At 72.8% G+C, this 24259-nt stretch overlaps 5 protein-coding genes across 6 annotated transcripts; 3 read left to right on the top strand and 2 right to left on the bottom strand.

The window, feature by feature from the left end:
- Window positions 1–1148: 1148 nt before the first annotated feature.
- On the top strand, window positions 1149–3430 carry PRKAG1 (protein kinase AMP-activated non-catalytic subunit gamma 1; the record flags this gene model as incomplete). The annotated part of the gene is made up of 10 exons (XM_082011916.1): window positions 1149–1235; window positions 1470–1551; window positions 1629–1687; window positions 1799–1844; window positions 1972–2026; window positions 2126–2252; window positions 2621–2786; window positions 2939–2976; window positions 3098–3244; window positions 3332–3430. Exons 1-10 carry the CDS (start codon window positions 1164–1166, stop codon window positions 3428–3430), a joined length of 891 nt encoding a protein of 296 aa, XP_081868042.1. The 5' UTR covers window positions 1149–1163.
- An 8201-nt stretch (window positions 3431–11631) lies between these two features.
- On the bottom strand, window positions 11632–13440 carry WNT1 (Wnt family member 1; the record flags this gene model as incomplete). Its single annotated transcript, XM_082011959.1, has 4 exons — window positions 11632–12120; window positions 12352–12617; window positions 12833–13086; window positions 13340–13440. 4 exons carry the CDS (start codon window positions 13438–13440, stop codon window positions 11632–11634), a joined length of 1110 nt encoding a protein of 369 aa, XP_081868085.1.
- Window positions 13441–16848: 3408 nt separating this feature from the next.
- ARF3 (ARF GTPase 3) lies at window positions 16849–17925 on the top strand (the record flags this gene model as incomplete). 2 transcript variants are annotated; one of them, XM_082011914.1, is made up of 4 exons in its annotated part: window positions 16849–16996; window positions 17105–17215; window positions 17319–17443; window positions 17764–17925. In XM_082011914.1, the coding sequence occupies 4 exons, from the start codon at window positions 16849–16851 to the stop codon at window positions 17923–17925; spliced, it is 546 nt and encodes a 181-aa protein (XP_081868040.1). The 2 variants fall into 2 exon arrangements, with proteins under 2 accessions (XP_081868040.1, XP_081868041.1); XM_082011915.1 differs by lacking the exon at window positions 17105–17215.
- Window positions 17926–20229: 2304 nt separating this feature from the next.
- FKBP11 (FKBP prolyl isomerase 11) lies at window positions 20230–21975 on the top strand (the record flags this gene model as incomplete). The annotated part of the gene is made up of 6 exons (XM_082011745.1): window positions 20230–20343; window positions 20673–20738; window positions 21263–21350; window positions 21464–21497; window positions 21607–21677; window positions 21758–21975. 6 exons carry the CDS (start codon window positions 20230–20232, stop codon window positions 21973–21975), a joined length of 591 nt encoding a protein of 196 aa, XP_081867871.1.
- A 339-nt stretch (window positions 21976–22314) lies between these two features.
- DRC2 (dynein regulatory complex subunit 2) lies at window positions 22315–24257 on the bottom strand (the record flags this gene model as incomplete). The annotated part of the gene is made up of 7 exons (XM_082011856.1): window positions 22315–22656; window positions 22788–22940; window positions 23026–23244; window positions 23320–23517; window positions 23615–23753; window positions 23882–24051; window positions 24120–24257. Coding segments are annotated over 7 exons (1359 nt in total), but the record flags the coding sequence as incomplete, so codon positions are not given.
- Window positions 24258–24259: the final 2 nt, after the last annotated feature.

The following is a 24259-nucleotide window of genomic DNA, read 5'->3' as shown; positions in this document are numbered from 1 at the left end:
TGGGACGGGGCAGGGGGGGGGCCGGGCAGGGCCGGGGCGATCTTTAAAGCTGCTTCCGCAACTCGTCAAAAGCTGCAAAAAAAAGAAAAAGAAAAAAGAGGAGAAAAAAAAAAAAAAAAAAAGGAGAAAACAAAACAAAACAAAAAAAGGTTTAAGGTAAAAATGTTTAAAAAAAGAAAAAAAAAAAAAGACACAAAGACAAAAACGCGAGAGTGGGGGCGGGGGATGAGAGAGTTTTACCAGAAGCTACCGGAGGAGTTGAACGGTCGGAGCTGTACATAGCCGGGGCGTGTAGAAATCCCGTTTTTACCGATACCGAAACCACTGGATGTTATTTTAAAATAAAGCGCGTGAGAAGCCAGGCCGCCTGCCTCCCTCCCTGGGGCCGGGGGGCCGGGGGGCCCGGCGGGCCGCGGGCGGCCGGGGCCTGGCGCGGGGGGGGGCCCCGATGGGGCCGGGGGCGGGGGTTGGGGTCGCCGAGGTGCCGCTCGCTGGGGACGGACACACCCCCCCACACACACACACACTCCCGTCGTGTGTGTCCGTGTCCCCACGGGCCGCCGTGACCCGGCGCGAGGGGAAAGGTCGCGCGGCGGTCATAGGTCAGGCGGGACGCGCGCTTCCGGTCACGTGGGAGGTGCTGGCGGAAGTGGCTGCCAGGCGCCGGGCGGAAGTGGGGTGGTGGCGGCAAGCCGCGGCGGGACGGACCGGGGGCCATGGAGGTGGGGGGTGGGGGGGTGTGTGACAGCAGGGGTCGGGGCACCGGGAGGGTGGACCGAGGGGGGCTGGGACCCGGGGGGGCACGGGGCCGCGGCCCGGCGCGACCCGACCCGTGTCTGTCCGCAGGATCCCGGCCCCGGCCCCGGCCCGGCCCCAGAGAGCCCGGCGGAGCTGAGCCCCCCGGCGCTGGAAGGTGATACCGGGAGTGTCGGGGGGGGTCCCGGGGTGCGGGGGGTCCCGGGACCGGGAGGTGCCGCGTAAGTTCGGGTGTCCCGGGGTCTGCAGTGGCCTTGGGGGTCCCTGTCCTGGGGCGTCGGGGGTCCCGGGCTCCGGGGGGTCCCGGGCTGGGGGGTGCCGGGCTCGGGGGTGCCTCCTTGCTGCTGGCAGGCGCCTCACGCTGCCCGCCCCCAGGGGAGCCCCAGCGCGGCGCCTACACCGCCTTCATGAAGTCCCACCGCTGCTACGACCTGATCCCCACCAGCTCCAAACTGGTCGTCTTCGACACGTCCCTGCAGGTGGGCCGGGGGCAGGTGTGGGGCTGGCGGCCACACGCGGGGGGCAGGCTGGAGCCTCGGAGCTTAACTGGGACCAGGAGGCAGGTTTGGGGCTGGGGGGCTGTCTTGGAGCTGATTGCCCACCCCAGAAAGATCTTGTAGGCCAGGGCGGAGGGACGTGGGCTGCTGGGGTGTCCCTGCTCCCCCGTGGGGTGCCCATCCCTCCCGTGACGTCCCCCGCGTCCCCGGCCGCAGGTGAAGAAGGCTTTCTTCGCGCTGGTCACCAACGGCGTGCGGGCCGCCCCGCTGTGGGACAGCAAAAAGCAAAGCTTTGTGGGTGAGCGAGCGGGACGGGGCGTCCTGGGGTGTGGCGGGTGGCTGGCGGGACCCCGCTCACCCTGCCCGTCCCCCCAGGCATGCTGACCATCACCGACTTCATCAACATCCTGCACCGCTACTACAAGTCACCCATGGTAAGGCCCCGGGCGTCTGCACGGAGCTCATCCCTGCGGGGAGCCGGGGTCTGGCCTCCGCCTGCCCCACGCGTGGCCAGGGTTGATCCCGGTTTCTCTCCTTGTGCCCAGGTGCAGATCTACGAGCTGGAGGAGCACAAAATAGAGACGTGGAGAGGTGAGAGGGGTCGCTGTCGGCTGCTTCCTGCTCTCCCCGGCCCTGCCTGGTGTGCCCGGAGCCCCACGGCTCCGCAGCCTGCTGCCCGCGGCGCTGCCGGTCCCCTCAGCGTCTCCTCTCCCCACAGAAGTCTACCTACAAGACTCCTTCAAGCCGCTGGTCTGCATCTCCCCCAACGCCAGGTACCCCCAGGCTGAGGGGAGGGGGTACGGCTGCAGCCTCGGGTGCGAGGCCAGTGTCCAGGCAAGCTCCCGATTCCCCCTCTCCCTTCTTCTCTGCAGCCTCTTTGACGCCGTCTCCTCCCTGATCCGGAACAAGATCCACCGCTTGCCCGTCATCGACCCCGACTCGGGGAACACACTCTACATCCTCACCCACAAACGCATCCTCAAGTTCCTCAAACTCTTTGTAAGTCCCACCCCCGCCATGCGGCGGTGGCGGGGGCCGCCCTGAGACGAGCTCGGCCCAGGCTGCGCCAGGTACCACCGGCTCTGGGGTGAGCGCAGCTTCGGTGCCTCGCAGCGCGTTGCGGGTGCTGGGGGGCCCCCAGGACACAGCATGCACCCCGCAGCCCGTCTCCGCCGCCCGTGCCTGCGCCGCCTCTGCCCGGGATCCCCCGGACCCCGCTCCGCACCCAGCGCGCTCTGCTTTCACTCCTAGGACTGTGGCCCAGGCCCCCCACAAGCCGGGGGCAGCCGGAGCCGGCAGCACCGCGGGGCCTGGGGTGCGGCAGGCCGAGCCAGCGTCAGCACTGTCCCCCTCCCCGTCCCCTGCAGATAGCAGAGGTCCCAAAGCCCGAGTTCATGGCCAAGACACTGGAGGAGCTGCGGATCGGTACCTACAGCAACATCGCCGTGGTGCGGACCAGCACCCCCATCTACGTGGCGCTGGGCATCTTTGTGCAGCACCGCGTGTCCGCTCTGCCGGTCGTCGATGATTCAGGTAAGGACAGGGCCCGGTGTGGGGCGCAGCGTGTGCCGGCTGTCTCCAAACCGCCAGCTCAGGGCCCGCGTCCCACGCAGCGTACCGGGGGCTGGCTGTACGGAAACGCGGCGCCACGGGCACCTCTGATGGCCCTTTCCTTCCCTTCCTAGGGCGGGTGGTGGATATCTACTCCAAATTCGACGTTATTGTGAGTACTGGGGGGGCTGTGAAGGTGCGGAGGGGGCAGAGCCTGAGCTAGGGAGGGACTGAGGGGTGGTTGGGGGTCCTGTGGGGCCAGGCTGTGTCCCCAGTGCCTCTCCCTGCCCCAGAACCTGGCAGCCGAGAAGACCTACAACAACCTGGACGTGACGGTGACGCGGGCGCTGCAGCATCGTTCCCACTACTTCGAGGGCGTCCTCAAGTGTTACAAGCACGAGACGCTGGAAACCATCATCAACCGCCTGGTGGAGGCCGAGGTACCCACCCCCGCAGCGCTGGTGATGGGCAGGGGGGGCCGGGGTCCACCCCCGGCCTCAGCCCCTCCCTGTGTGCCCCCCGCCCAGGTTCACCGGCTGGTGGTGGTGGACGAGAGCGACGTGGTCAAGGGGATCGTCTCTCTCTCGGACATCCTGCAAGCCCTGGTCCTCCCACAGGGCCCCTGAGGCGGGGCGGGGGGATTCAGCCCCTCCCGGTGCCCCCACCCTCCTCTTCTGCCATGTTGTGCCCCCCCCGGGATGGCGAGCGCAGCCGGGGCAAGGACCCCACTCACCAGCAGCGTCCAGCAATAACCTCCAGCTGTGGGGCAGCCCCCGCTGCCTCAGCCCGTCTCCGGGTGGGGGAGAGCCCGCGGCTCCCCCCACGCTGCACCCCGCACCCCGAGGCCATGTTGGGTGGGCTGGCAGGGTGCTGGGGGCAGCCCCCAACCCTCCCTGGGGTGCAGGGCTGGGTTCAGCCACCCCCAGGCAGTTCCCTGTGCGGACCCTCGTCCCAGGCCTCCCCCCCCAGCCATGGGGTTTCACTCAGTTTGGTTTTAATCGCCCTCATTCAGCTCCGTCCAGCCCGGGGCTGCCCCCCTGCGCCCCCCCCCCGGGCCCCCCCTCCCACCCGCGGTCCCCGTCGGGCCGCGTCCGCACCAGCCACCGCTTCGTATGTGGAGAGAAACCGCGAATAAACACAGACCTGGCACGAGCCCGGCCTCGCCGCGGCGCTCGGGGGCACCGGCCGCCGGTGCTGAGGGAGGGGGTGCCCAGAGAGGGGGTTCGGCCCCCACCGCGGGACAGGGGGAATCTGCTGAGCTCGCCCAGACCCTAAATCCCTGTTTGTTCCGCCTGTGGCTTTTCTAAAAGGCCGGGATTGGAGAGGGGACAGGGACCTGTCGGGACGCGGGGACCCTCCCGGTGGTGACCACGGTGAGCGGGGGGTGTCGGGGCAGGGGCTGGGGGAGGCCGCGATGCTGGGGTCCCCGTGGGGTGCTGGCGGGGGTCACCACCAGCCGGGACGCCCGGTTTCGCGGCCGGTGGAGCTCGGGGGAGGCGCGAGGCCTGGCCGTGCTGAGCGTGGCACATTCCCGGCCAGGGGGGAGGCCGAGACGTGGCCCCCGCCGCCACCAGCTCCCGCCAGCGCTGGGGCCCGGCACAGGCTCCGGCGCAGCGGTGTGAGGTGAGAGCCAGGCGGATGCCCGTGGGGCTGGGGGTGCCTGTGGGGCTAGGGGTTTCCGGGGGGGCCCGGTGCCGTACCAGGGGCTGGTGCCGGTGCCGGTGCCGTTGCCATGCCGCCGCCGGAGGGTTGCTAAGCTCCGCTCGGAGCCCGCGTGGGCTGCAGCGCTCGGTGCCAAACCCGGCATCGCCTCGCTTTGTCGCAGGGGGGGAAGGGATCCTGGGGGGGTGGCACCCCCAGGACGGCCGGTGGGGTCCCCACCGTGTGCCGGGCTCCCGGCCGCCGGGGCTGCCCCGGGGGGGGCCACCGCGCCCCACGGCCGCCGGCCTGGCGGTGCCAGGGGGCGAGGTGCGGGGGTCCCCCGGGGCGCACGTGCGGCGGCGGCAGCCGCGCCCGTGTGCGGGTGGGCGCGAGGCTCCGGCGAGCGCGTGGCTGCGGGGCCCCCCGGGGCCATGCTGGGCGCTCCGGAGCGGGGCGCGGGGCGCCTGCGGATCTGCGAGCGGACCAAGCTGCTGCTGGTGGAGATCGACACGGTGGCGTGTTGCAGCCCGGCCGCCGGCATGGCCGCGGGGTGCCGGCCCGCGCCCCCCTGGACCTACCGCCGCATCGCCGGGGAGTACGCGTGAGTGGGGACGGGCGGGGTGGGGGAGTGCGGCCCGCGCCCCGGCCCCCGCCCGGGCGGCCCCCCCCGCCCCCAGCCCTCGCCCCCCTCACGCCCCCCTCTCTGTCTTGCAGGTACCTGGAGAAGCGCCTCGTGGCGGAGCTGGCCCCCCCCTGGCCCCCGGCGCCCCCCGCTCCCCCCCGCCGCCTGCAGGACTTCGCCCCCCCACAACCGCCGGGGCGCGAGAGCCGGCCCCGGGTGCCCCCCACCCGCTGCCCCTCAGGACAGCCCATGGGGACGGGGGGCGGTGGACCCCGGGGCCGGCACCCGCCGTGTCCGCCCCGTCCCCTGCTGCCGGGGGGCAAGCCGGGCCCCCCCAGCTACGAGGCCCACATGCAGCGGGTGCAGGCTGCCCACGCTCGCCGGGGGGGGCCACCCCCCTACGTCTCGCCCCCCGCCTACGACGCTCCCCACCGCACCCTGCAGCTCCAGCCCCCCCGGGGACCGCGCACCCCCCCGCCGGCACCCCAGGGCCGCAGGGCTCTGCCGGGGGGCTGGAGCCACACGCTGCCCCGCGCGGCCACCGAGGCCGGGCACCGGCGGCCCCACGGGCTGCAGCCATCCCCGGGGGGGCCCGGTACCCCCTGGCACAGCCAGACGCTGCCCCGGGCGGCGGGCAGCCGGGAGGGGGTCCTGGGGCGTGGTGGGGCCCGGCGGGGCGCGGGGGGACACGTCCTCATCGATGCCACCCGCGTGGTGGTCCGGGCCCAGTACATCCCCCCGCCCCAGCGGCAGCAGGTCCGCTACGCCGGGGGGTCCCCAGGGCCCGCCGCCCCCCCGGGCAGTCCCCCTGCGGCTCCCGGGGCTGCCACCCCGCCGGCGGCACCCTCGCCCCCCCGGGAGTCCCCCGGGAGCCCCCGCAGCCCCTGGCGTGGTCTGGGTGGCTGTGGGGGTCCCCGGGGCCGGCCCCCGCCGCGGCGGCCGGCGCTGTACGCCCAGGCGCTGCGTGAGGCCGTGTCGCGCATCCGGCGGCACACGGCGCCCGACTCCGACTCGGAGGCGGAGGGGGGCGCGGGGGGGTCCCGGTGGCGGCACTGCCGCGACGCCCGTGCCTACAGCAGCAGCAGCAGCAGCCTGGAGAGCACCGGGGCCCCCCCGGGGGCCGCCAGCCCCCCGCGGGCCTGAGAGGCGGGGCGTGGCAGGGTGGGGTTCTCTCAGGGCGGGGTTTAAGGGGGTGTGGTGTCCCTGGGGTGGAGCTCTGCAGGGTGTGGCCCTCGGGGGGTGGGGCTGGGGGCTGCGGTTCCTGCGGGCCGACCCCAATAAAGGCTGTGGGATCCCCGTGCGCCGCCTCCGCCCCTTGTGTGCGCGCGGCGAGGGGCGCCCCGGGCCCCCCTGCCCTCCCCTGCACCCCTGCCTCTGCCCCCCACGCCCCAGCGAGGACCCAGGCGTCCGCACCCCCCCGCCGCGGGCCCAGTGTCGGTCGGAGGCCCCGGGCGTCCCGGCAAGCACCGCGGCGCGTCACGGCGCGGGTGGGCCACGCCAGTGCCGCCCCCCCCCCCCCCCGAGTCCCCTGTAATGAGTAGGTGAGGGCAGCGGGGCTGGCCTGCGGCCACCGGCCCCACGTCACAGCCACGGGGGGGACACCAGGTGAGTCACCGGGGGGGACCGTCCCCCCCGACGGCCACCACCTCTTAGTCACGCTGCGGGGGGGAGGATCCCCGCGGCCAGAGGAAACCGCACAAATAACGTGTCCAATTTGCACGTTATTTAAAACCGGCTCCTCCCCCGCCCCCCTGCGCGACCCTGTCATTATCCCGGTGACACCGGCCGGGAGGTCACGGCACGGGGCAGCCAGCGCGGCGGGGGACCCAGGCGTCCGGGGCCTCCCGCGTCCCGGCGGTGCCGCTCGTGGGGCAGCCCCGGGGCCACGTCACCCCACCCGTCCCCCGTCCTGGCGCGTGGCCTCGGGCACCCGGTGCAGCACCAGGGTCCCGCGCCTGAGCCTGACCCGAGCCGCGCCGGTGACCTCAGCCCACCGTGGCACGGCTGGCATGGCCTGGCACGGCACAGCTCAGCGCAGTTTGGCACAGCTCAGTGCTGCCTGGCAGGTCTTGGTATGACCCGGCACGGCTTGGTGCAACCTGGCATAGCCTGGCACAGCTCAGCACGGCTTGGCACAGCCTGGTGCAGTTTGGCACAGCCAGGCACAGCATGGCATGGCACGACACAGCCTGGCACAGCTCGGCACAGCCCAGCAAAGCCCGGAATAGCCCAGAACAGCTCAGCGCGGCTTGGCACGGCCTGGCACGGCCTGGCACGGCTCGGCACAGCCTGTGGCGGCTCGGTGCGGCTTGGCACGGCCCGGCACAGCCCGGCACGGCTCGGCACAGCCTGTGGCGGCTCGGTGCGGCTCGGCACAGCCTGTGGTGGCTCGGTGCGGCTTGGCACGGCCCGGCACAGCCCGGCACGGCTCGGCACAGCCTGTGGCGGCTCGGTGCGGCTCGGCACAGCCTGTGGTGGCTCGGTGCGGCTTGGCACGGCCCGGCACAGCCCGGCACGGCTCGGCACAGCCTGTGGCGGCTCGGTGCGGCTCGGCACAGCCCGGCGCGGCTCGGCACAGCCTGTGGCGGCTCGGCGCGGCTCGGCACAGCCCGGCGCGGCTCGGCACAGCCTGTGGCGGCTCGGTGCGGCTCGGCACAGCCCGGCACGGCTCGGCACAGCCTGTGGCGGCTCGGCGCGGCTCGGCACGGTCGGGCACGCTGCCCGGCGTGGCCCGGGGTGTCCCAGACGCGGGGGAAGGCGGCGCGGCCCTTTCCGTGGGCTCAGCTCCTGCCCAAACCCCTCCCGCTCCCCGCCGAGAAAATCACTTTCTAATTCGGGCTGCGCTGGCGCCAGCACCGCCCCCCCGGGCCCCCCCCGCCTCCCGCCGCCCCCCAAAACCCGCCGCAGCCCGGGGCCGGCCCGGGGTCCCCGCGGGGCGGGGGGGCGGCGCAGCCGCAGGGGTGCCCGCGCGCGGGACCGCGGGGGGTCCTGCCCGGTACCGGTGCCCCCGGCCCGGGGCGCGGTGCCGCCCGCGGCCGCCAGATGTCGCCGCGCAGCCGGTGACCGACCGCACCGGGGGGCACCGGAGGGCAGCGGGGGTCCTGCCCCGGGCGCGGCGGGGACGCGGGGGGGCCCGGCCTGCGCATCGCCCTGCCCCTGCGGGTCCCAGCCAGGACCCGGGGATGGACGCGGCCACGTGGGTGTCGGTGTCCCCGGGGAGCCGTGACCCTCGTGTGTCACCGGTGCTGGCGGTGTCCCCGGCGAGCCGCAGCCGTGCATGTGCTGGTGCCAGCGGTGTCCCCGGAGAGCCGTGACCCACGTGTGCAGTTGGCGCTGGCCATGCCACGACCCACGCGTGCCGGCAGCACTGGCCGTGTCCCCGCCGAGCGGTGGCTCCTGCGTGCACGTGGCGCCGGCCGCACCGCGGCCGCGCGGTGCCAGCTGTGCCACGTCCCTGGACAGCCGCGTCCCACTGTGCCAACCGTGTCCCCGCAGCACGGTGGCCGCCCAGTTCTGGTCGCGACCTCGGGCACGGTGGCCACGCGGTGCCGGCTCTCCCAGGCCGCGCGGAGAAGCCGGTGGGAAGGGGGTGCGGTGAATACGGCATTGTTGCGCGGGGCTGGAGTCACAGATAATTACCTCAATTAGTTACAATGGCAGAGTAATAAATACAGGCTTAGCGGCTCCTTCCCCACTGCGGCTTCTCAGATTAATCCAGCCTGGGCGAGCGGAGCTGAAAGGAGTGATGGACAATTCATTAAACTCGCCGAATGCCGCACAAGGCACCCGTGAAGGCCGGCGTTAGCCCCCGCCGGCTCCGGCTTTGTCCCTAATTGTTCGTCTCGGGCATTGGTCACCTATCGGGGAGTGGGTGACGGCGACGGTCCCCCCGGGGCTGGCATGCCCGGGGATTAGAGGCCAGCCCTGCCACGGTTGCTGGGCGCGCTGGCCCCGCGCTGGAGGAATGTGGCGGCTGGGGGGGCGGCCGGACAAGCCGGGCGCTGGCGGGACGTGGGCCCGCGCCGACCGGAGGTGAGGGGAGCCGGGACGGGGCTGTGCCGCGGCCGACGGCTGATGGATGGGGACGGGCTGGGGACGGTCCTGCAGGTTGGCTGGTGCCACCGGCCCTGTCTGTGTGTCCCGCACCTCTGGGCATGACCCTGTCCGTGTGTCCCACACCTCTGGGCACAGCCCTGTCCCTCTGTCCCGCACCCCTGGGCACCCTCTCGTCCCTCTGTCCCGCACCCCTGGGCAGAGCCCCCCGGCCCCAGCCCTGCCGGGGGGGCCCAGCCCACGGCAGGCCCGGCTTGCGGCCAGCATCCAGCTGTTACCCGGCTTCCCAGATGTGACAGGCTGGCGCGGGGCGGGACCGCCCTGTCCCTGTCCCTGCGCCGGCCCCGGAGCTGCGACAGCAGCTATTTCCAGCGCCCGGGCGTATTTGTACAAGCCGGGGAGGTCTGCACCCTGCAGCCGGGCGCCCGCCCCGCGCCCGGGGTGCCCCTGCCCGCCCGGGGGTCGCGGCTGCCCGTGGTGCCCGGCCGTCACCGGCACGCAGGAAAAGCTGAGTAACAGAGGTGACTTATAAGAATGTCATTATCTATATTTCTGACTCGCTACCGCAGGAAAACAGGCTATTTTCATGCCCTGTGCGTGTGCAGAATTTAGCAGGCAGATAACTCCCGGCAGGCGGGAGATGCTCGGAGGGTTATTTCGGGCTGTGTTCCTTTCCAGTCGTTTTTTCTCGCATTTCTTTATTTTATTTCGCCACGCCAGGCTGTGTTTTTACCTTGGCACGGACAGCGGGGGCCCCCGGGGTTTTTTTCCCCCCCCACACTCCTCCGGGTCTAAACATCAACTTTTCCACTATCGGCTCCGGGGGATATTTCGGGCGGCGGCAGCGTCGTCCGGCAGCCTTTGATGCCGCGGATCCCCAGGGGCCCCGCGAGGTTCCCGGCTCCAGCCGGGGGGCAGCCCGGGCTGCGGGGGTCCCCGCCGTGGGCGGGCGCTGGTGGGACTGGGGGTCGCTGGGCAGGGACGGCTCCCGGCCCACTCCCCACGGCTGGATGTCGCCGTGGCCCCGTGGTTCGCCCCGTGCCGGACACGGGGCCGGAGGCTGCAGCCCGTCGCTTTGCCCTGCCCCGGCCCCAGGGTGTGGAGCTCCGGTGCAGAGGGTGTACGTGGGCCCCGCGCCCGGCCCGGGGGCGCCTGTCCCGGGGGGATGCCCACCCCGATGGGGTACCCGTCCCAGTGGGATACCTGTGCCGGAGGGATGCCCGTCCCAGGGATGCCTGTCCTGGGGCTATGCCCACCCCGTGGGATGCTTATCCCAGGGGAAAACCCATCCCTGGGCCGGTGGGATGCCCGTCCCAAGGGGATGCCCATGCCGGGGGGTGTCGTCCCTGCAGGATGCCCATCCCAGCGGGATACCCACGCCAGTGGGGCACCTGCAGCCGTGGAGCTGCACCCCACCTTTGCCACGACCTTTCTCCGGCTGCAGCCAGACCCCACGCACGGGTGTGGGGCTGTGTGTGGGGCCGGTGGCCGGTCCCGGCCCCCCTGGCCCCGGCCCCAGTAACCTTGGTGCCCTCCCCGGCCCCCCTCCTCCCCCAGAGCCAAGGGGAGCCGTCAGCGCCGGCCGGGAGCGGTGATGGACGATGCTCATTCCCTGTCTGCCGTCTTGTACCTCCCGTGGCCGCTCCCAACGCCCGGCCTCGGCGGCACCAGCCCCACCGCCCCGGCAAATTCCAGCGCCGGGGATGCTGCAGCCCAGGTGCCATGGTGATGGGCGCCCCGGCCATGGGGATGGACGCCCCGGCCGGGAGCGGCGGCAGGGACGGCTGGGCTGGAGACGGGCACAGCGGGAGAAAGACGAGGGTCTGCGGGGAGGGGATGGCGGAGGGGAGGGGAGGGCAGAGGAAAGGAGTGGGAGGGTGGACAGACAGACAGCTGGAGGGGCTGATGGACGCAGAACCGGGAGGTGAGCGGATGAAGTGACGGGAGGACGGCGGGAGTGGATGGACGTGAGCAGCAGAGGGCGGCGAGGGCCGGCTGCCCGGCCCCGCGGTTTGGGGGACACTGCTCCCCCCTCCCAGCCTGTCCCCTCCCTCCCCGGGGCCCCCAGAGACGAATCGGGGCAGGACTGATAAAAATATATCCTTTATTCCTCTCTAAAGTCTATCAGTGAAACCTGTAACAAAGCATTATTAATATTAATTATTAATAATTATTATCTTTAATTATAAAAAAAAGGGCCTGGGGCCAGCGAAGCGCAGGGTGGGGGTGGGGGGCGGCATCAAACCGTCCACAATAAATATTTTATTTACAGTGAGAAGGAGACCCCGCGGAGCCGGAGCGGCCGAGGGGCGGCCGGGAAGGTGCGTGGCACCGCGCACGCCTGGGCCGGCTGCTGGCCCCGGGGCGGCCGCTCTGCTCTGCCCGGGACCGGGCGGGGGTCCCAGGGCACAGCCAGACGCCCACCCATGGGCGCCTTCAATCCAGCCGGGCACCCGTCATGGGGGGTGGCGCAGACCCCCTCCGGGGCTGGGCAGGGTGGTCCCCGGGGACTCACAGGCACTCGTGCAGCACCTGCGTGTTGGTGCAGTTCAGGCAGCTGACGTGGCAGCACCAGTGGAAGGTGCAGTTGCAGCGCTCGGTGACGCGCTGGGTGCGCGTGCGGTACCCGCGCCCGCAGCACAGCAGCTCGCACCCGTCCAGCCCCGGCGAGGAGCTGTTGCAGAAGCGCCCGGCCGTCCCCGCCGTCCCCGTCTTCCCGCTGTAGGTGCAGAAATTGGGCGACTTCTCGAAGTAGACGAGGTCGTGGGGCGAGGGGGGTTTGTGGGCCGGGTTCTCGGGCTCCAGGTGATGCAGCTCCACCCGTGACGCCCGGTTGCTGCCCTTGTTGCCGTAGATGACGCGGGAGGCGCCGTCGAAGCGGTCCTTCAGGACGTCGCCCACGGCGCGGAAGGTGGGCAGCCGCATCCAGCACGTGCGGACGGTGCAGGAGCCCGACATGCCGTGGCACTTGCACTCCTGGCGCATCTCTGAGAAGACCGTCTGGGGCGGGGGGGGAGGACGTGGGGTGCCGTGAGCAGCCTGGGACCCCCCAGGGACCACCCTGCTCCCGCACCCCGCTTCCCTGCAGCATCACGTCGTGCTCAGCCCACCGGAAGCCAGGCGGGAAACGCCTCTCCGGTGGTTTCCCACCCACGCACATGGACGGGTTGGGGGTCTCGGTGGCCGTGCCCTCCCCCCGCCGGCGCTGCCCACGGTCCCCCGCGCCCTCACCATGCGCCCGGCCTCGTTGTTGTGCAGGTTCATGAGGAAGCGCAGGTCGCGGCCCTTCTCGCTGGAGTCCACAAACTCCCTCCCGAAGAGGCGCCCGAAGTCGATGTTGTCGCTGCAGCCCCCCCAGTGCCAGTCGGGCCCCCCGGGGCCGCGGCGCCGGTAGTCGCAGGTGCAGGACTCGATGGAGCCCTCCGAGCAGGACCGGGCCACCGAGTGCGTCACGCCAGCGCTGGTGATGGCAAAGATGAATGCCGTCTCCCGGCAGCCTGCGGAGGGGAGTGGGACCTCAGGGTGCTGGCAGGACGGGGAGGGGGCACCCACCGGCACCCCCAACCCGCAGCCGCGACAGGCTGGTGATGGGCTGGCGGCTGGGGAAGCCCCGTGGGGATCCGGGGGTGCTTTGCCGAGCATCTCAGCTGGGGGGTGCCGCAGAGGGGGTCCGGGGAGTCCCGCACCGCCTCCCACCGTCCCGCGGCCTCACCCCGGTTGACGATTTTGCCGAAGATGTTGGGGCCCTGGGAGGTGGGGCAGTTCCAGCGGCGGTTGCGGAACTGCCACTTGCACTCCTTGATGGCGGTCTGGAGGCCGGAGCTGACGCTGTGCAGGATGCCGGGGTTCTGGCGGATCAGCTTGCGCTGCTTGCGGCTCAGCAGCTGCAGGCTGGGGTCCAGCACCAGCTGCACGTTCTTGGAGTCCGTCAGCAGGTTGGTGGACGAGGCCACGTTGATGATGCCCCTGCGGCACAGACGGGGACGGCGATCACCGGGGAGGGGTCCCCGGCACCCCGCTCCCCACCTCGGCCCCCCCCAGAGGTCCTGATCCGGCTCCTCTCCGCTACCGGCGCATCCCCCGCCCTGCCGCCACCCGGGGGTCGCAGCCCCGCGTGTGTGTGTCTGTGCGTCCCGGTCGCACCTGCGTGCCCCATCCCCGGGTACCGGGCAGCCGGTGCCAGCCCCGCTCCCCCCGGTGCCGGTGCCGGCGCACTCACCACCACCGCCCGCTGTTGTTCACCGCCAGCGTGTTGGAGAGGGAGGAGAGGGCCAGCGCCCAGAGCGCCCGGAGCGCCAGCCCCAGCGCGGCGGCTCGCATGGCTCCGGCCCCGGGAGGCCGCGGCAGAGTGCGCGGGCGAGCGGCCGCCGGGGTATTTATGGTGCCGCGGAGCCCCCGGCCCGGCCGCTACATCCACGCGTGTTTCCGGACGCGCGGGGCGCGGGCAGGGCGGGCGGCTCCGATGAGGGCGGCCGGAGGGGGACGCGGGGAACGCCGGGCGGGCGGGCCGGCACCGACACCGGCACCGGCACGGACACCGGCGCCGTGCCCGGGCTGCAGCCGGTGCCCGGGGCGCGGCGCCGGGAGTGCGGTGCCCGCCGCTCCCTGCCCGGTCCCCGGGGCGCGGCGTCGGGCGCTCCGTGCGCGCTGCCCGGTGCCCGGTGCCCGGTGCCGGTGCTCGGCGGTCGGTGCGCCGTTGCCCGTGGCTCCCCGGGGAGGCGGCTCGGCTGGGCTCGGCGCGGCGCGGCGGGTGCGCAGCGCTCAGCACCCGGGAGCATCTTCCAGCCCCTTCCCTCTTATAGGGGCGGCGCGGAGGGTCCCCGGGGGCCTCCCCGCGTCCTCGCCCTAACAATGGGGAGCGGCGGAGCCGCGGCCCCTCTTATGGGGCGGCCGGAGCGGCGGCGCCGGGCCTGTCCGTCACGGCCCGGATTAGCCCGGCGGGTGGCTGCGCCCCGGCCCCGTGCCCAGAGCGCGGCCGGGGGGAGCGGGGGGGCCCGCCCGCCACCCCCCCAGCCCGGCCCCGCCGCCCCGCTCTACCGGCACCGACACCGGCAGGGGCAGCCCGGGACGGCCCCGGACGCACGAGGGGAGCGGGGCCCAGGGATGGCCCGGGATCTCCCGGGACAGCGCGAGACGCACGGGGGGAACGCAGCCCCGGGACAGCCCGGGGACGCCGTCCCGGGAACGCCCGGGATTTGGGGACACACGCACACACACGGGGCGGGCCGTGTAGCCCCCCAGGACGTATGACCATCGGGGCTGTGCCGGTGGCCGGTGCCGGTCCGCAGCCCCCGGACCCCTCTCCTGTCGCGGCCGCCGCCCGTACCGGTCCGTGCCCGGCGCGACGGGGCGGCCGCGTCCTCCCGCCGCCCGGGACCGGGCTGCCTCGGACTGTCCCGGCGGCAGAGTGAGCCGGGCTGGCGGCGAGCGGGGCCCGACGGGCCGCCACGGTACCCCACTCCCCCGCGAACGTGCCCGTGGGTGCCTACGGCGGGAGAAACCCCCGTGGGTGCGGCACGGCCCCGCACGGTTCCCACGGCATAGGGACGCCGGGCCTGGGCCGGTACCGAGTGTAGGCGGGCGAGCGGGGGCGCGCAGGGCGGGGGGGGGAAGGCCCGGAGCCGGTGGAGGCTCGGTCTGGCCCCGCAGCCCAGCGGCCGGGAGGGCGGGCAGGTGTGAAGCCCCCGGTGTGGGGCCGGGGGAGTGAGGGGAGCCCCCGCGTTGCGGCGGGGCGGGGGGGTGTAATCCCCCCGCGGCGGTTTCCTCGGACCAGTCATGCGGGGCCGGATTAGCCCCGCTCGCCCGTCACGGCCCGGGGCTGCCGCCCCCGGTTTCAATTCACGGGCGGACAAAGCCCGGCCCGGCGGCGGGGCCGGGGGGGGGGGGGGCTGGCACCGGGCATCCCCCCGCCACCGCCCACCCGCCACCCCCGGCCCGGGAGGGGCCCGGGGCCGCCCCCGGGGCCTGCTCCAGGCCCGGTTCCCGGCCGGGCCGGGCGGTGTCCGCGCCCTCGGGCCGCCGCCCCGTCGGGGCTCCCGGGGCTGAGGTCAGCGGCCGCGGGGAGGCCCCGGGGCGCGGCCGGGGGGGCCCTGCCCGGGGCCGTGCCCCCAGCGGCAGGGCCCAGACACGGCTGCCCCCTCCCCGCTCCATCCCGGGACTCTCCCGGGGGTCCCCGCTCTCCCCCGGCCCCTGCCCGCTGACCCCAATCCCCTCTGCTGCCCCCGCGCAGCACCACGGCGGCCCCCGGGGGGGGCAATGCTCGGGACCCCACCCGGCCCCGGGGGTGTCCGCGGGAGCCCGGCGGCGCCGAGCGGCTCCCGCAAGCCGTCGGGGCGGCCGGTGCTGCCCGTACCCCCGCCCTTACCTGCCCGGGGCGGGGGGGCGCGCCTCCCGTCCCGTCCCGCCGCACCGAGCAGGGACGGACGGACAGCGGGACAGCTGGGAGGACCGAAGGACGGGGGGGGAGCCGGGGGTGCCCCGCGCCCGTGAGCACCGGGCCGGCCCCGGTACCGCCGGTGCTGCACCGGGCCGGGGCGGGGGGGCTGCAGCTGGTCAGGAGGGGGCCGGGACCCCTGTGCGGGGGGGGTGGGGGGTGTCCCCGGGAGCCTGCGCCGTTATTGGGGGTCCCCCCCGCGGCCGTGACCCCGCGGTCGCGGCTCTGCCCTCCCCCCGCGTGGGGGATGCCTCTCCCCCCCCCCGCGCTGCTGCAGCCGCTGCCATGGAAACGGCTTGCGGCTCTCGCGAGCTCGGCGCCCCCCCCTCCGTGCGCGCCCCCGGGCCCGGTGCGGGGGGGGGGGCGGGAAGCGGTTGGGGGGGAGGGGGGGGGCACCGGGCGCTCTCGCGAGATCGGCGCGATCGGGCCTCCGCTTCCGGCGGCGGGAGCGGTGCAGAGTCAGCTGCGGGCGGGGGGCGCCACCGGCACCGGCACCAGGTGCGGGGGGGCACCGCACCGGCGGCGGGGGGGCGGGCTGCGGCGCGTTTGGGGGTGCACGGTGCGTTGGGGGTGCGGAGCGTGGGGGGGCGCGTTGCACCGGGGGGGTGATGCGGGGCACAGGGGGGCGGGGCACAGGGGGGCGGGGGCGGGGGGCGATGCGGCGCTGGGGGGGGGGCGCGGCGGTTTGGGGGTGCGCTGCAATCCGCGCGGGGGGGCGGTGCGTTGGTGGGGCGCAGTGCGAGCGGGGGGCGGTGCTGCGGCCCGGGGGCTACAGTGAATTCGGGGCTGCGGGGGGGGCCCCGGGGGCGGGCGGCAGCCCACGGCAGGGAGGGGCGTGCTGCGGGGATGGGGGGGCGCGGGGTGCCCCCCCGCCGGGGAGGCTGCAGGGCCGGGGGGGCCGGGGGCGGGCGCAGGGGGGGTGTCGGGGCCGGGAGGAGGCTGTGCTCCCCCCGTGGAGGGCTGGGATCCGTGCCTTAGTTTCCCCCATGCAGAGCCCTGGCCTGTCCCCTTATGGGGTGCACACCCCCAGAACCCGCCCCCCCATTGAGCTGTACACAGGGGCAGCCCCCAGGGAGTGCGTGGCCCCATCCCCGGACCCCCAGCCAGGGCCCCCCCGAGCCCTACATCCCCCAGGACATGGGGGTCCCCCATCCCCGCAGCCCCTCAGAGTGTGGGGGCTCCCTGGAGCCCCGCAGCACCCTCTCAGTTCTCAGGGCCTCCCCCGCCCCAGCGCCTGCCCCGTGCCCCCGCAGGATCCGGCCTCGCCTGCGGACGGAGCCAGCGCCGCCGTCACCATGGGCAACATCTTCGGGAACCTGCTGAAGAGCCTGATCGGGAAGAAGGAGATGCGGATCCTGATGGTGGGGCTGGACGCCGCCGGGAAGACCACCATCCTCTACAAGCTGAAGCTGGGGGAGATCGTCACCACCATCCCCACCATAGGTGTGCAGGGTGGGGGCGGGTAGCGGGGACCTCTCCCCATCAGGGCTCCTTGGGAGGGGGCTCGCGGCCCGGCGTGCCTCAGTTTCCCTCCGCTGTCGCTCTCCGTAGGGTTCAACGTGGAGACGGTGGAGTACAAGAACATCAGCTTCACCGTGTGGGACGTGGGTGGGCAGGACAAGATCCGGCCCCTCTGGCGGCATTACTTCCAAAACACCCAGGGTAGGTCCCCCCCGGGGATGCGGGGAGGGGACGGGGCTCGCCGGGGTGGCCGCGGCGCTGGCTGGATCCTGCGCTCCCGGCAGCGCCCACTCGCTGTCCCCAGGGCTGATCTTCGTGGTGGACAGCAACGACCGGGAGCGGGTGAACGAGGCGCGGGAGGAGCTCATGCGGATGCTGGCGGAGGACGAGCTGCGGGACGCCGTCCTCCTCGTCTTTGCCAACAAGCAGGTGGGTCTTGAGGGGGCGTCCCTGTGGCAGGGCCCATCCCCAGGGCATCGGGGCTGCTGTCTGGGCACCTGTGGCAGGAGCACACCCAGCCCTGGGGTGTCGGGGCTGGTATTTAGCAATCCCGGTGGCAGGACTGTGCCCATGCCTATGGCATCAGGGCTGGAGTTTAATACTCCCTCTGGCCGGACCATGCCCATCCCCGTGGCGTCGGGGCTGGTGCCTCACAGCCCCGTGCTCCTCCCCATGGCATCAGGGGCTGGTGCCAGTCCCCGTGGCGGGATAGCGCCCGGGGCCGGCGCGTGACCCCGTCTCTGCCCTAGGACCTGCCCAACGCCATGAACGCGGCGGAGATCACGGACAAGCTGGGGCTGCACTCCCTGCGCCACCGTAACTGGTACATCCAGGCCACCTGTGCCACCAGCGGCGACGGGCTCTACGAGGGCCTCGACTGGCTCGCCAACCAGCTCAAGAACAAGAAGTGAGCGGGCGGCCGCCGGCCCCGGCCCCCCCCGCGCCCCCGGCCCCCCCCCGGGGCCGTGTCAGGCCCCCCCGGCCGCCCCCTCCCCGCCCGGTTGGGTTTTGCTTTCTTCTGGCACCGGTTGCTGTGGGGTTTTTTGCCTTTTTTGGGGTCTCCTCGGTTCCCCTCGGATCTCGTGTGTGCGTGCGTGGAAATATAGCTATATATAACGTATCTGGGGGGCGGGGGCAGAGCCCCGGGGGGCGGGAAGGGGGCCGGGGGCCGCCTTGGCACTGCCCTGCCTGGGGGGGCCGGGCCAGGGCACCCCGGCTCCGTGCATGTCCCAGCCCCCCTTGCCTTCCTCTGGACCAAATGTGGGGGCAGCGGGGCCACAGGGGGCATTTGGGACCATACACTCCCCCCTACCCCAGCACCCCCTCCCGGCCCCATGTGCCCCCCCCGGGTGTCCCACACGTCCCTGGCCCCCCCCATGTCACTTTGAGGCAGGTCTCCTCCCCGCAGCGTGACCCCCACGGGGGGAGGCATGGGGCTGCTTGGCCCCCCATGGGCCTCACGGCAGTGCCCCCCCCGCCCCGGCCGCCTGCACCCCAGCCCCATGCCAGCATAGTGATTGTATGTCCCTGCCCCTCACGGACGGACGGACGGACGGCCCCGTACCGTACCCCCCCCTTGGCACCGTATTTATACCCCCGGTCTGTGCTTGGTGTGACGTGTCGCTGCGGCTCTGCCCCGTCCGGGGACGTGTGTACCCGCCCCCCCCCGGCGCCTGAGACGGTGGGTGACCCCCAGCCCCCCGCCCCCTTGGATATTAAACATGTTTTATGTAGCGCTGCCCCACGGCTCTTCTTCCGCAGCGCCCCTGGCGCGGGGGTCCCGCGGAGGGGGACGTTGATGGACAGCCCCGGGCTGGTTTTAATTAGAAAGAGCTTAGCGGGGCGAGGGGGGCTGGCGGGGGGGTGTGGGGGCCCCCCTTCCCAGGCTCATCTTTAGGGGAATATTGGATGAAATGGTAAATCCCATTAACGCTAATCCCAGCCAGGGCGTAGGGACGGTGCCAGCCCCGGGACAGGCGTGAGTGGGGCTCAGCCCCCCAGTGTCACCCCCCCCACCGGCCAGGGGACCGTCTGAGTCCCGTTTGGGGCCAGTGCTGCCGTCACTCATCCCCGTGTCTCCTCTGGGCTGGTGGATGGGGGGGCTCTAGGCCCCCAGGACCCACCCCTGTGCCGGTGCCACCGAGTCGGGGTGTGGTGCTGGCCACCTGGGTTCCTCCCGCCTGGGGGGCTGGAGCGGGGGCGAGCTGGATTCCCGGTGGGCTGGGGGCCACGGAGCTGGCACCAGCACGTTCCCAGCGGCCGGGCCGGCAGCTTTGTCTGGCAGGGGCCAGCCCGGCGCTGACCCGGCGGCCCTAATCCCATTAGCGCCCTGGCCCCCAGCCGCCAGCCCGGCTTCCACACCTCTCGGCAACCGGGGCTGGTATGTGGGTGCGCCGGTGGGGCCGGCGTGCCGATGCCGTCGTCCGGGAGCCGCACCGGGGCCTGTGCCGGCACCGCCACCAGCAGGGCTGCTGCTGCTGCCAACGGGGCCACCGGCACGGGGCAAGGGAGCCGGGCTGCCCCCCATGTGCCAGTGTGACCCTCGAGCTGGGGCTGCCTCCCCCGTGTGCCCCGACTCTGGGCTCTGCTTCTGCCCCGCGGGCTGGCATCCCCCCCACGCACGGGGACACGGCGGGGTCTGGGGCAGGTTCGGCTCCGCACCGGGCCCAGCCCAACCCCGCAGCCCCCAGCCCAGCTCCTCGCTGGTGCGGGCTCGGCTCCCCTCGTCCTGCACGGCCGGGCGGCTGGAAGGGGTCTGGGGTGCCAGGGGAAGGGAAGCTTTGTACCCGCTGGGTGCCAGGGAAGGGTCCTGGACACGGGTGGGCGCCAGAGAAGGGTTCTGGCCCCGTGTGGGTGCACAGGAAGGCTCCTTGACGCGGGTGGGTGCCGGGGAAGGGTCCTGGACCCGCGTGGCTGCCGGTTTCTCTGGGCTTTGCCGCCGCCTGCTGGTACCGAGTCCCGACGGCGCCGGGACGGCGGGTGCTGCACCCAGCCGGTGCCCCGGGCCGACTCCCCGCCCCCCATCCTGGACCGCCCCCACCGGGCCCCCGCCCGCGGTGGGCAGCGGCGGCCGGCTCGGCCCGGGCCCCCCGGGCCCGGTGCCTTGTCCCGGGGCCGGGGCCGGCGGGGGCGGGGCGGGGGGCGGGGCCGGGGCGCGCCCCGGGGGCCGGGCCGGGCGGGGCGGTCCCGGTGCCGCCACCGCCGCCAGCCCGACCATGCCGCCCCCCGCCGCGCTGCTGCTGCTGCTGCTGCCGCTGCTGCCGCCGCCCGCCCGCGCCGCCGAGAGCGAAACCGAAAGCGGCGCCCGGGAGCTGCGGCTGGAGACGCTCGTGAGCCGCGGGGGGAGCGGGGACCGCCGGCGGCCCCCTTGGACGGGGAGCTGAGACCGGGGGGGGTGACCGGCAGCGCGGCGGGGGCGAGAGCACCGGCCAGATGCCCTTGCCCGTGGGGCGCAGGGGGGGCACCGGGGAGCCCAGCCTGGGCGGGGGGCGCCCGGGGCACCGGCAGGACCGGGCTGCGGAGGGCGGAGCACGGGGCACCGGCAGGACCGGGAGTCCCGCTCATGGAGCGCCCGGGGGACCCGTGGTCACGGGGACTGCGCGGACGCCGAGGCGGGGTGGTCCCGGCCCGGACCCCGCTGACCCCCCGCCCGTTGCAGGTGGCCCCCCCGGAGGGCTGCACGGAGCTGTCGGCGCCGGGGGACACGGTGCACATCCACTACACGGTGCGGGGCGGGCGGCGGGAGGAACACGTCAGCACTGCGCTCCGCCGGGCGGGGCGGCGGGGTGGGGGCGGCTCCGGCGGGGGCGGCTCCGGGGCGGGCACGGGGCGGGAATGGGGATGGCACCGGGGTGGGCACGGGAATGGCACCGGCGCGGCTCCGGGGTGGGCTCCGCGGTGGCACTGGGACAGGCACTGGGACTGGTGTAGGGACAGCGCTGGGACTGGCATGGGGACAGCCCCGGGGTGGGCCCTGGGTGACACGTGGACTGGCATTAGGGGTGGCACTGGGACCGGCATGGGTCAGCACTGGGACCAGCATGAGGATTGCCCCGGGATGGTGCTGGCACTGGGAGCAGGGTGGGGATGTCCCCAGGGCAGCACTGGGGCAGACTGGGGATGGCCCTGGGGAGGCACTGGGACCAGCATGGGGACCAGAATGGCAGTGGGGCAGCGCTGGGACCCCCACGGGATCGGGCCCAGGGCAGAACCGCCGCTGCGTCCCCAGGGGTGACCGTGTCCCCGCAGGGCAGCCTGGAAGATGGCCGGATCATTGACACCTCGCTGAGCCGGGACCCGCTCCAGGTGGAGCTGGGCAAGCGGCAAGTCATCCCCGGTGAGCGCGGGGCTAGGGGGGTACCGGGGGCTAACCGGGATCCGGCCAGGCCGAGGGGGCTGCGGGATGCCCCCGGCTGGCCCCGCTCACGCTGCTTCCCCCTCTCCTCGCAGGTCTGGAGCAGAGTCTGCTGGACATGTGCGTGGGGTAAGCTGGGCAGTGGGGTGAAGGGTTGGGCAGTGGCCCCCCCCCGCTGCAGTTTGCCGTGGGTCCGGTCTCACCGGGCACCGGCACCAACGGTCTCTCTCCATGGCAGGGAGAAGCGGAGAGCCATCATCCCACCTCACCTGGCCTACGGCAAGCGGGGCTCCCCTCCCACCATCCCAGGTAAGCGCAGCCCTCGGGGTCCCCAGGGGGTCCCTGGCAGCCCCCGCAGCCCCCCGCTCAGGCTCTGCCCCCCGCCCCAGGTGACGCAGTGCTGCGGTTCGAGGTGGAGCTGGTCGGTTTGTCCCGGGCCGGTTACTGGCAGAAGGTGGTGAACGAGGTGCTGCCGCTGCTGTGCCTGGGGCTGGTGCCGGCGTTGCTGGGGCTCATCGGGTACCACCTCTACCGCAAGGCCAGCACCCCCAAGCTCTCCAAGAAGAAGCTGAAAGAGGAGAAGAGGAACAAAGCCAAAAAGAAATAAAGTTTTTCTCTTGGCATCCCTGGCTGCGCTGGATCTGCTCTATCCAGCTCCGGGGGCAGCGGGGGGGCCCAGAGCAGTGGGAATGGGCTGTGCACCCCACCAGCTCCCAGCCTGCTCCGGCAGCGGGGCCTCAGTGGGGCCTCGGAGCCAACGTGTCAAACCTGAGTGGGACGTGACAGACCCACGCCTGCGCTGACAAAGCTCAGTGCGTTCCACAAATAAGACCCTGGAGCATTTTTGGGCATAGTTTAGCTCTTTTATGGCACCTCTGGGCAGTCACAGTCTCTGCAGTGTCCCCAAGCGCCAGGTGTGTGCCCTGGTCTGTGATGGGGGCGATTCTCAGCTGGTGCTGGCGGAGCCATGGATGCGGTCCAGGTGGGCGTCCCCTCCCAAGAGGCTGTCAGGGTGTACGGCGCCCCGATGACCTTCTGCATGGCCACCTCCGGCGTGGGGCAGGTCCCTGGGGATACAGCTCTTGTGCTCGACGGCAAGGAGTGGGGTGGGCTCACTGAGCACCTCCTGGCTGATGGAGATCCCTGCCAGGTACTGCCTGAGCAGCTCCCGCAGGCGCCGGTTCCTCTGGCTCAGGGCCGCCCGCTCCTGCTCCAGCGCCTGCTCCTCCAGCTTTGCCTTGTTGAACCGCTGCCAGAATCGCTCCAGCCCCACGTAGTCCCACATGGCCTGGGCGAGAGGTAGGGAGGAGGGCAGGGGGTCCCCAGCCTGCCCGTGTGCCAGCCAGGCTCTCCCCGAGGTCGGATCCTGACCCTCGCTGCCCCACAGCAGCGTCTGAGACCCCAGTGCTGCCTCCTCACCCGGGTCAGGGGCTCCACAGGTGTCTCCTCGAGGACTTGCCGGGCATCTCGCTGCTCCCCCTCCGCCAGCGAGGAAGGGTAGAAGGGCAGCACCTTCTCCTCCTCCGTCTCCAGCCTGCGACACATCTCGGCCAGCCGCAGGATGCGCTGGGCCTGGGGGGGATGCGGGAGAGGGCAGGGAGGGAGGGGACAGCGGCACCCCCCGGTGCTCCCCCTGCCCCCGGGCTGCCTGCCTCACCTTCTCTAGCACCCGCGCCAGCACCCTCAGGGCAGCGCCGCTCTGCGCGGTGAGCCTGGCCAGGCCGCCATGCGCCTCAGCCCTGGCCTGGTTCATCTCGCTCTTGAGCTCCTGCAGCTGCCTGAGGACCCTCTCCTTCTCCTCCCATGCGCGCCGGTTCTGCTCCCCGCTCTCCCGCAGGTGAGCCGCCATCCGGCCCTTGGTGGCTGCGATCGAGTCCTGGGGATAGGCGAGACGTCAGCAGCGGGACGGGGTGCCACCGCTCTTGGGGCCGTCCCTGCGCCCTGCCGCGACCTGGAGCTTTTGCAGCTTCTTCGCCTGCATCTCGATCTCCCTGGAGCTCTTCTCGTCCTTCTGCTTCAGCACCTCAAAAGCGATCTTCTGGTGCTCGGTGGCCTCCGCGTAGCTCTGCATGGCCCGCTGGAACTGCTCCCAGAGCGCTTCCGCCTTCCCGCCCAGCTGCATGCGGCTGTACTGCTTCTCCTGCAGGCTCTGGGGACAGACATGGGTGTGGGTGACCCAAACCTCGCCATGTGCTCTGCTCGTGAGCCCTAAAAGGCTCCTAGACGGTTCCTCCCCCTGCCCGTGCCTTGTTCTTGATGTCATCCCGGGCACTCTGGAAATTGAGCGTGGCCTCATGGTCGTTCTTGGCATAATTCTGCTCCACAGCCAGTGCCACGTCCCGCAGGTAGCGGCTTTCTCGCTCGTGCTGCTCAAGGATGGTCCTCCTGGGGAAAATATGGGGGAGCTGCTCGCAGAGGGAAGCCCCTGCAGACCCGACCGGGCTGTGAGAGGGCTCAGCACCAGGACAGGACTGCCAGCGGGGGCCACTGCTGTCCCTGTGCCCCCCTGTTACCTCTCAGCCTCACACTCTGTTGTCAGGGCCTCCAGCTGGGCGCTGTACCCCTCCTCCAGGCAGGTCAGGCGGCAGCGCTGGAGCTGCAGCAGGCGGTCGATGTTGTGCAGGTGGCTGCGCAGGGCCCGGGCGTGCTGCTCCTCTGCCTCCTCCAGGTCTGTGGCCAGGGACTGCAGAGGTTGCGGGGCGTCATGGGTGGGCCCCAGCATGGCCCCCGTCCCGTCAGCCCCGTGCTCACCTCGATGACGCTGTCCTTGCAGTCCATCACCCGTGCAAAAGTCTGGCTGAGGATCTCAATGTCCTGGCGCAGCTCCTTGGCCTTGGCCTCCCGCAGCACCGCCCGCCACTGCGTGCTGAGCTTGTGGAGGTTCAGGGTGC

Source organism: Phaethon aethereus, assembly GCF_964289735.1.
Source record: "Phaethon aethereus genome assembly, chromosome: 29".
Lineage (NCBI taxonomy): Eukaryota > Metazoa > Chordata > Aves > Phaethontiformes > Phaethontidae > Phaethon > Phaethon aethereus.
The sequence above is the reverse complement of the archived record's forward strand: the minus strand, read 5'-3'. Positions and strand labels throughout refer to the sequence as shown.